General features: G+C 33.6%; 2 protein-coding genes across 2 annotated transcripts; one reads left to right on the forward strand and one right to left on the reverse strand.

Moving 5' to 3' along the window:
• The first annotated feature begins 1,334 nt into the window (after positions 1-1,334).
• On the forward strand, positions 1,335-4,327 carry LOC139862016 (probable magnesium transporter NIPA1). Its single transcript, XM_071850557.1, has 8 exons — positions 1,335-1,874; positions 2,477-2,533; positions 2,668-2,758; positions 2,868-3,028; positions 3,166-3,293; positions 3,703-3,840; positions 3,957-4,049; positions 4,144-4,327. The coding sequence occupies exons 1-8, from the start codon at positions 1,745-1,747 to the stop codon at positions 4,324-4,326; spliced, it is 981 nt and encodes a 326-aa protein (XP_071706658.1). The 5' UTR covers positions 1,335-1,744; the 3' UTR covers position 4,327.
• A 1,022-nt stretch (positions 4,328-5,349) lies between these two features.
• LOC139864707 (F-box protein At5g07610-like) lies at positions 5,350-6,552 on the reverse strand. Its single transcript, XM_071853277.1, has one exon. It carries the CDS (start codon positions 6,550-6,552, stop codon positions 5,350-5,352), a length of 1,203 nt encoding a protein of 400 aa, XP_071709378.1.
• Between the last annotated feature and the right edge of the window lie 4,392 nt (positions 6,553-10,944).

Consider the following 10,944-nt stretch of genomic DNA (forward strand, 5'->3'; position numbering starts at 1 on the left):
ATGCTCGGCAACTGAAGTTCCACTTTTGAGCTTCATGTTGACTAAACGCCTCATCAGCAGGGCTTTATTCCGAGCAGTCTTGGCCTGGTACATGTCCTTCAACTTTTTCCAGAGGACATATGCGTCTGTCTCTTGTGCAACATGGTGGAAGACACTATGATCAATCCATTGACGGATCTGACCAATAGTTTTTCGGTTTGATTTCTTCCACTCTTTCTCTTTGGCAGAATCAGGGTTTATACCCTTCAATTCAATAGGATCGAACAAATCTTTACAGCTGAGGAGATCTTCCATCCGAGGTTTCCACAGCGTGTAGTTTGTGGCTGTGAGCATAATCATAGCTCCGGAAGATGATGTTGACTCTTCTGTGGACATTATCACCTTACAAATAATTTTTCAACACAAACGGGGTTGAATTGTAGAAAACAGAGATCACCGTTGTGTCCGGAACGGTTGAAAATGGTGGAATAGACACTTCGCGGCTTAAATTCCACTTACGGGGTAAAATTATAATTTGTTATAAACTTCAGGGACCAAAAATGAAATTCTGAAAATTTCAAGGACCAAATTGTAAAATTTCAGAATTGCTACAGTACTGCTACAGTACTGATACAGTGACTTGCTACAGTGAATTGCTACAGTGATCGTCTTCTCGGGCGAAAATTCCGGCACCGGTCGTCTTCTCCGGTGAGATTCCGGCGAGTTGACCAAACTTTGACCGCGTTTTCTGGGCTCGTTATAACTCCATTTAAGTCGCCGTTTTTTGCGTTGGACTCGGTTCGACGAGACGAATCCAATGGTACACTCAAAATTGAATTTTGAGAAAACTTCCGAAAACCCAAAAAACTCAACCAACGTCTCTAACCAAGCTCTTGATACCACTTGTTAGGAAGAGGGGATCGCCTGGACGTTGGGAGATATAAATTTGAGAGAAAAACAACTCCATTACTCACAAGAATAGATTTACAGAGTATTACAAAACTCTTACAAAAAAAAACTCTCAAAACTCACACACACTCTCTAGGTTGTGATTACACTTCTCTGGGTGATTTTGGATGATTTACAACTGAGGTTTGCACCTCTATTTATAGTAAAAATTCTATGGCGGTGGAATGGTGTGAACGGAGAAGGTTGGCGGCCGTCATCATCATCAACTTTGCTACCTCCATATGAGTTGTCAAGTTTGCCTACTTTGAATATCTAGAAGGTGGGCTTCTAGATTGTAGGCCGGAAATCTTCAAAATCAAATCAAATCAAATCAGATCAGATGGGATAAAAAAAGCGAGTACAAAATTCAACAGGGTTCAATTGACTACTCATGAAAATTCACTCTTATTTCTTTCAGGCGCATGCAACAACAGACGTACACTTTGATACTCTGTTCCTCCCCTTCATTCTCCAATATTTATTTCTTTTTTTATACAAAAATCGAATCTTTTCTTTTAAAAGTTGCAACTTTATAATACCCTTTTGCCTTAATCATGTGATTAATGATCAATCACTTTCCATATGAATCATTGAACGAAATCTCGGTTTATAAGATACCCATTTTGCCAACACATCCAAAAATTTCCAACTTTTAGGTTTTCAGTCTGATTTTTGATTGTGATTGTTTAAAGTTTGCATCTTTGGTTAGTGGGTGTTTTGATTTCATTTTCAGGGTTTTTAGTTTTTGGATGTCAAATTATCAAATTGTGGATTTTTAGGGTTTTTTAATATCTTTACCATTTTTTTAATATAAAAAATGGGAGGAATATCTTCTGATAATATTCGTGGACTTATATTGGCTCTTTCTTCAAGTTTATTCATTGGATCTAGTTTTATTATTAAGAAAAAAGGTTTAATGAAAGCAGGTGCTACTGGAGTTAGAGCAGGTTTTTTTCATTTTCCCTTTGAATTTTATCATACATTTATTTATTTGTTTTAGAAAATATTATGTGTATTTTAGTCTTTATAAATGTATGTTTAGATATAGGGTGTAGAAATTGATTTGTATCAAGTCTATGATTGGTTTGTATCAAGTCAACTCTTGGTTTATGTTGCTCTCTCATGGTCATGAGTTATTGTCTATCAGGGCAAAAAAAATAAAAATAAAAAAAAAAATACTTGATTTGCAAACAAAGTTAGAAACTTTAATCATAAAATGTAATTTGTAGAGTATATATGACAGATTAGCAACTTGTAAATGAAGTAATGAACTGTATGTTTTTGTTATATAAACTAGACAAAAACATGTTACCAATCCCACATTTATGGATGATATGAGATATAGCTTATATCTTATACGTGCAAATGGATGAGGTTTTTCCTGTTCAGGTTATCTTGAAAATGTAACTGTATCCGTGTAATATGTATTTAAATGTGATCAACCGAGTTGCCTGACTCTGTTTCATCGAACGCACTATGAAGAATGAAGTATATGCTGGATGATGGATTTAATTCAACATCCTTATGTGTGTTTTAATTCATTGATTAGGTTCAGGAGGCTATTCGTACTTGAAAGAACCCTGGTGGTGGGCAGGGATGGCAAGCAGTAAGTTCTAATTGCCCCTTAAACCCGTATTATTATATGATTTTTAACCGTTTGTTACATATTGAAATGGGATATCGTTCATTTGTTACACAATTCGATGTTGATTTCATTCCTAAATATTTACGAAATTGCAGTGATCATAGGTGAGGTAGCAAATTTTGCTGCTTACGCATTTGCTCCAGCGATACTTGTAACCCCATTAGGAGCTTTAAGTATGATAATTAGGTAATTTACCATATGATTACGATTACTATTATTTATTGATTTCTAGGTGACATTTTTTACAGATACTTATGTGAATTCTTGTTGTCTTGTACCATAAAATGTTGTGCAGTGCAGTTTTGGCTCATTATTTTTTGAACGAGAGATTGCATATTTTTGGTGTGGTCGGGTGTGCACTCTGTTTGGTGGGTTCGACCACAATTGTGTTGCATGCACCGCAAGAGACCCAAGTTAGTTCGGTTAAAGAAGTTTGGAATTTTGCAACTGAGCCAGGTAGTTATATATATAGACACAATTGTTTCATGAAATTAACGAGATATTATGTCATATTTCTAGGATAAATAGAGATAAAAAGAGATTATATCTTGTTGGTATATATTCTTAACATGGAATTTTAAGGTCTTTAACAGGTTTTATGGTGTATGCTGTCCTTGTTTTCGTTGTTGTTGGCGTACTTATTTACCGTTATGTGCCGCTCTATGGAGCAACTCATCTGGTTATATACGTTGGGATTTGCTCTCTTATGGGCTCCCTCACGGTTCGTGTTGTCTCCTTTTTTTTACCTATATATTTTTTGAAGCGTCCATTTGGGTGCTTTATATCTCTATCAAGGTTAATTGGGTCAAATATTCATATTTAGCTAAAAAGAAAACGGGTCACAAGCTTACACAGTCTATTTTTAAGGCATACAGTGTCCTTAATCAAATAAATAGATTATCATTATGTTAAAATAGTACAGTTTTTGTAAACCATACTTGTTAGTTGTTACCGAAATTTGTTTTTTTTACGAAATAAAAATGTTTGTATAACATATTTCTGGATCAACCCTATCTGTTTCATCCATGCAAAACGCTACTAGTTTTGACCCGTTTCAGAATTCGCCCATTTTGACATGTGTAACGTACTTTGGTTTTCTTCAGCCGTCTTTAATCTTATGAAACATGCAGGTTATGTGTGTAAAAGCAGTAGGAATTGCTATGAAGCTATCTTTTTCTGGAAGCAATCAATTTATATACTTTCAAACATGGTTTTTCACCCTGCTACTTCTTTGTTTCATCCTGTTGCAACTCAACTATTTAAACAAGGTAAACCAATAAACATACAATTAACTTTTTCTCTTAAAATATAAAAACTGTAAAAAAACAGACCATGTACAAATAACTATTAAATGATCCTGCCTTGTTGAAAAAATGTGTTGCAGGCGTTAGACACCTTCAATACTGCTGTAATTTCCCCTGTTTACTATGTCATGTTTACAACACTCACCATCTTAGCCAGTATGATCATGTTTAAGGTGATTTATTTTAATTTTATTTTATTTTTATTCTGATGTTTTAAATGTGTTTGGAAGTTTCTTGATCAAACTTTTTATTAATGTCATACTGCAGAACTGGAAACATCAAAATGCATCACAGATTATAAGTGAACTGTGTGGTTTTGTGACGATTTTTGCGGGGACGTTTCTTCTTCATAAAACTAAGGATATGGGTGTGCCAGCTGTCGAATCGCCTAAACTTTCGAATTTATCAAACAAAAGCCAGAACGATAGTCCCAGAAGGCCTGAATTGTGAAGGTCGTTTCTATTAAATGTGATGGTGGTTTTGTGGTAGATTATAGGATGTTAACAACAGGGCTATTATAGTGAATATACATCTAAGGTTGATGCTGAGAAACATGAGGATGATTGCTTACATACTTTTGACAATATTTTTTAACTGATTAATCTAAGAGTAGTTTTCTTGATTTTGATGTGCATATCATCATTACTGATATGTTAGAAAAATGTTTATCAGTTTTTATCAAAAAGTATTGAGAAATACAAGTGAAAAGAAAAATCTATGCATTTCGTATACATGGTATCTCTTGATGTAGGTTTGAAAAATAGTTAGGAGAGCTTATAGAGCTTAAATCTATGTTTATTAAAAATTCAAGTTACAAGTCTTATTTGATACACAAATATTCCTTTCAGTGCCATCATTCAACATGAAGTTAGGTGATATGATAGAGCTTATAGTTAAGATATATATACACAACTATTTCAACAGTTTATTCTTGTAGTTAGGTATATGTGGAGAAACGTTTATCCGATAGTTAATGAATAAATGAGGACTCGGATACCCGTGAGAAGCCGTTTACTCGATAGTAATTAAATGGAAATAATTTTAATCTGTTCATGCAATATGAACTTATAAGAAAGCCCAAAACACTACAATGTGTATTGTAAGTTAGAACTTAACTGCTATTTCTTAAAGCCCGAGAATTTTCATGCAGTTCTTATAAATAAAATCAAGGGTTCATGCAAAAACTTAATTGAGTTATCAAAATTTCTATTATCATCATCAGATTTTGGAGAAAGGCAGAAGCTTTCGAGTTTCTTTTATTGCAAATAATACTGCTTAAAAAATCAGATTTTGGCCAAAGGAATAGCCATATTTACATATAAAAACAGAACATCAGGCTCTTAACCAACAGTTTCATGCTTAATAAATCATAACTGTACAATGACAAATAATAAAATAAAATTAAACCAATAGCATGAAGTATACGAGCAGTAACAAAGACTGCCCACAAAAAACATAGCTAACGATGATGAATCAAACTTTGTAGAGAGACGGTATGAACTGTTGTGTATCGGGAAATCGATTAATGAACATTTCACCATAATTGTATGAGGCATTAAAATAATAGAGCTGGTAAAACGTGTTTGCTACCAAATTGAATCGGATAGCTACGCGGCCTATTGCTAGTACGAAAAAAGATTCATCTTCTTCTTTTTCGTCCAAAACAATCGATAGTACTCTAAACTTGTATTCTGCAAGTTTAGGGAATGACCTACCAAGTTGGTCAAGTTCAATGTGGTATTTCACAAACCATCCTGAATAATCTCTCTTCAACTCATGAATTTTGACCACCTTCGAAGGGATATCAGCTTCAACAAGAAGCAAGTGGTCTCGGGACTCAAACATATGTTCAGTACCAAGAGAACAAAAAGAGGTATGCATTTCACGTACAATCTCTTCATCCAAATTGAAATACAAAAACAAGCCGGTTTTGTCAAGCCAATGAACAGCATTGTTCCAATAAACACCATAAAATCTATCAATATTACTATTAAAATTACAAGAAGCCTTCCAAGTGCAAGTTTGTGAGCTATAAATTCCTATCCGGTAATAATTCGGTCCAAAGCCACAAATAGATACGATTTTATAGTACGGTGACTTTGAAGGATCAAACGCTAAGGTAATAGCACAATGAAATTTTGAATTAAAAGGTTCGTGCTTAGGAAGTACAATGAATTGGTTGATAGTTGGATTGTATACGTAGCGATTGACACCAAACGGATTGGTCAAATTCTGAGAAACGAGCATTATTCCATTACACGAGTGCACAATAACTGTTCCGTAATCAGTTGGATCAAAATTCAAGGTTACGTAAGGTGCTTTTGCAGCACCATTTTTTTTTACATCATCCAATGGGACGATGAAATGGTCTCGTGTCATTGTGTTGGTTTTACAAACCACGGCGTAGAGACTAGAAGGAGGATCAATTGTACGGGTGGTTCGTAAGAATTGGAATCTAGAATCAGATATAAGAGAGTACCAGTGTTTGGATACAGACTTGAACCGAAGCAATGATATAACCGGTAATCGTAACAGGATTTGTTCAACAAGGTATTCGCAGGAACATACCTTATCATGCGACGACGAAAATGATCCATTCGTAACGACAGAAACGACGTCGCTTTTGTTGTTTAATCTTCTTCTTTTGGTGCTTCCTACACTCGTATAATTATACATGATTTCGGTATCAATTAAGGTCGTAGCAGGAACAACTTTTTCTGCAGCAGCGATAAACGAAAATGATCGATTAATGTTTGCAATCGTCGTAACGACAGATGAGATATTTATTTTATAGGGTTATGTTGGATTCTGGGCTTATTAGAGCCCATTTAAATTTGGGCCGCCAGGCGCGAAGTACGAGGCCTTTCGATTTTACAGTAACCTAATTTTCTATCAGCGCATTTGATTTGATTTCCAGTTAATCAACTCACTAACGTTTTTTTGTTGATTGATTTCGTTTTTTCAAAGTATTTGATTTGTCATCAATATAATGTTTGTTGCGAGTTCTATTAGTTAGGGTTTTATGAATCAGATTCAATACTATTGCTTAAGTGCATATTGATGTTGAAAATTCATCTCTTATATCTGTGATGAATTGAAGTAAAAAAAAAATCTATCATCTTTCTGCGAGGTTAAATAATTGTTATACGATGAACAGATTGTGTGAATATATATATATATATATATATATATATATATATATATATATATATATATATATTTTTTTTTTTTTTTTTTTTTTATGACTTCACCCCCAAAACACAAGAACACATATTGTGTAAATATTTGTTATACGATGAAAACAGTTTTTCTTTTTCATATTGTTTTCTCTGCACGTTTTCTTTTATAGGCACTTAAAAAGGCATTCGAAAGAGAGTATTATGCAGCAAGGGTATTACTGGAATGAAATGTGACACTAAAGTTTAAATAATTGGTAAGTTGTAAAGGTGCTTGCTTTCCTTATCAATAAGGATCTATTTATTGATTTGTATAAGTAGATTTATTATTAACATTTTATGACATTTAGATTGTGTTTGCATTAAGGGATTGGTTATACAAAGCCATGATTTACCAGGTTTTCTCATCTTATTATATACGGAGTAAGTAGTAACTGAATATACATTAGGCGTTCATTAGTATTAGTAAGGTTGTGATATAGTATATGTTTTGAAACAAAGAAGTTGGTTGTTCTTATATCAATTACAAAATGACTTAGTAGATTCTATGATGTGCCTGAAGGTAACTTTGCAAGATTTTATCATCAGTTAGAAAAAACACCATGGATCTAATGTGATGCAACCACTTTTATCTTAGAACCAGTTTTGAAATTGCAGTCTCTGATTTCAAATCGATGGGCCAACTGTAGTTTGTTAGAGCACTTGGTAAGTTGGTAAGTATTTTTCTTACATAACTTTTATAGCCTGCCTGTTTCCAAATGACTAAGTATGAAATGTAATTACTTGAGGTGGTAAGTGAGACCCATTTAGTATTAAATGGGTTAAGTTGGGTTAACTTTGTAATTAATTTACACAAGAAAGATTGATTTGATAGGAAACATGTCAGATGAGTTGGAAATTATGTAAAGTATATTTAAAATTGTATATCCAAAAAGACCTACTTAATTACTACATTACTTTAGTATAGAAGTTATTTAGACAATTATATATAAGTGTACTAATTTCTGTAACCAGATTTTGACACAATATTTATCTATATCTAATATCTAATGCATTCCTGAAATAGATTTAGGAAATACAACATTTGTTTAGTCTAATTAAGATATGATATTATGATTAGATATATATGGTTTTTGCATTTCAGTAGATAAGTAATATTTTATCATTCGTTTTCTTTTAGTTATAACATTTTGGGTGCCAATGACAATTCAGGTAGAGGTAAAACAACCGAGTGGTAGATCGAGAACATGAGATCAACTGATGAACAACTTAGCTACTATAGGACATAAGGCAAGAGAAAAGGGTGCTCAAGCAACATATATTCGTAGAACGCCATCTCCAGTCCCATGTTATCCGGTATTTTCTAAAATATTACGAGCATTAATAATATTTTTTTGAAAACTGGAAGACAAAGACCTGTGCCCAGATTAAAAACAAAAAACACTTTTACAAGATTCATTGTTTGGAGACATCAATATTTTTACTTCGACAGCTGGCTTCACTTCAAGAGGCCAAGAATGTTAAAGATGGAGAAGTTGTATCATCTCCTTCCAAGTCAAGGTGAATATTGCCATCTATATATGTTGCTTCTATAAAATTGTAACCATGTGTATGCATGTATATAGACACAATTTTTTATGAATTAAAGGAGAGATTTTGTCATATTTCTAGGATAAATAGAGATAAAAAAAAAAAAGTTAAAAAAAAAAAAAAAAAAAGATTATTTCTTTTTGGTATATATTCTTAACATGGAATTTTAAGGTCTTTAAGAGGTTTTATGGTGTATGATGTCCTTGTTTTCGTTGTTGTTGGCGTACTTATTTACCGTTATGTGCCAATCTATGGAGCAACTCATCTGGTTATATACAATGGAATTTGCTCTCTTATGGGCTCCCTCACTGTTCGCGGTGTCTCCTTTTACCTTTCCTAGTGGTTCAATCTTGACCCGTTTATTTTCAATGGGTCTATTTGGGTGCTTTATATCTCTATCAGGATTAATTGGGTTAAATATTCAAATTTAGCTAAAAAGAAAACGGGTCACAAGTCTTACGCAGTGTATTTTTAAGGCATACAATGTCCTTAATCAAATAAATAGATTGTCATTATGTTAAAACAGTACAATTTTTGTAAACCATACTTGTTACTGAAATTAATTTTTTTACGAAATAAAAATGTTTGTATAACATATTTTCTGGATCAACCCTATTTGTTTCATCCATGCAAAACTACTAGTTTTGACCCGTTTCCGAACCCACCCATTTTGCCACGTCTAAAATCTTATGAAACATGTAGGTTACTTGTGTAAAAGCAGCGGGAATTGCTATGAAGCTATCTTTTTCAGGAGGCAATCAATTTATATACTTTCAAACATGGTTTTCCACCCTGCTACTTGTTGGTGAATTTAGTGTTACCAACAAGCATTTTAGTTAATTGAAATTTACTTGAAAACAAGGGTAATCAAATTATACTTAATAACGGGTTAGGAGAGTGTGGAGTAGACGCCCGTAAAAGTGAACTTGATACTAATATGGAAATTGTCCACCATTTTCCATTAGGTGTGAACGAAAAGTTGCGTCTTATCGTTGAAAGATTACATCTTTTGGTTGAAAAGTCGCGTCCTTTCACTAGCACCTTTTCACTTCCTATAAATATAGGAATATGATTTTGTTTTCATGATGAGCATACAGAAACATTCACATCTTCACTAATACTATAATTTGATTTCTTCTTGCCTAGAGTCAAATTACGTTCTTGTCTTATCCCAATTAAGATTTCGTGTAACCCGAGGCAAGTAGGGTTGAAATACTTAATTAGGAAAGTGTTTCACGATTCAAGAATCAATCCAGGATTATCATTTACAACCCTTATTTCTAACAAACTAATTAAGTATTCTCAAGATAATCATGGATGACGAATCGGTGAAGAACGTGACATGAAAGCAATAGAGTATTTCAAGATGATAAGGTTTTGATTATACGTGATCTTACAAAGAGGAAAAGATGGCCGTACGTTGGTGTCTTTGTGTTGGGCACCGACTGTCAACAAGTTTTTTGCAATATGGATATGTTTTGAGTGGTTGTCATGAATTATTTTCATGACTCAACCAGTTACTCACTTATTTAACGAAAAATTACCATCGTAAACAAGTTGAAGAGAATTCTTAGAGATGAGTTGAATCAAAAGCATACAAATTTATGCAACCGAAGAGGAAGTCCGATGCATTAGGAGATTCGGACGAACCCATACAGCGAGTAAAAGGAATAAATAATCATTGGGATAAGTTTGTGGATATCTTAAAACTTGATGAAGATTTAAATGGTGTAACAACCAACGAGTACGCAATTTCTTTCAATCTTGTTTAATTTATATGCCATGCATGATTAACATATATGGGAATGCTTCATGCATGAAACTTGTGTGATATAGATGTTATGAATTTGTGATAATTAAGTTACTTGCGTGATGCTGATATGGAAACTTAAGATTCAACCATTCCACGGGCATAATGCAAGTAACCGTCTAACTGGTAGTATTATTTTGTATGACTTAGAATTATTTTGTATCATTATAATGGATACAAGGATCCACTGAATAATGGGTCATACATACGTGGTGAATGATGTGTTGAAGTAATGAATACAAGGATCCATTGATGAATACATGTTTTGGTATGAATCATTCATTCAATTAATTTGTGATCAATCAGTGGATCCTGACACGTGTTCATTGGGTATCATCATTTAGTTGTAAATTCACTACCGGAAAAAAGACCTTTCCGGACGATTAATCGTCCTAGAAAGTCTTTCCGGACGACACATCGTCCGGAATCTGTCGTTCAAAAAGGTTCGTTCCAGAAAGTTTTTCTGGACGGCAAGTTTTTTTTCCCGGACGG

This window comes from Rutidosis leptorrhynchoides, chromosome 8 (assembly GCF_046630445.1).
Source record: "Rutidosis leptorrhynchoides isolate AG116_Rl617_1_P2 chromosome 8, CSIRO_AGI_Rlap_v1, whole genome shotgun sequence".
In the NCBI taxonomy this organism is placed as follows: domain Eukaryota; kingdom Viridiplantae; phylum Streptophyta; class Magnoliopsida; order Asterales; family Asteraceae; genus Rutidosis; species Rutidosis leptorrhynchoides.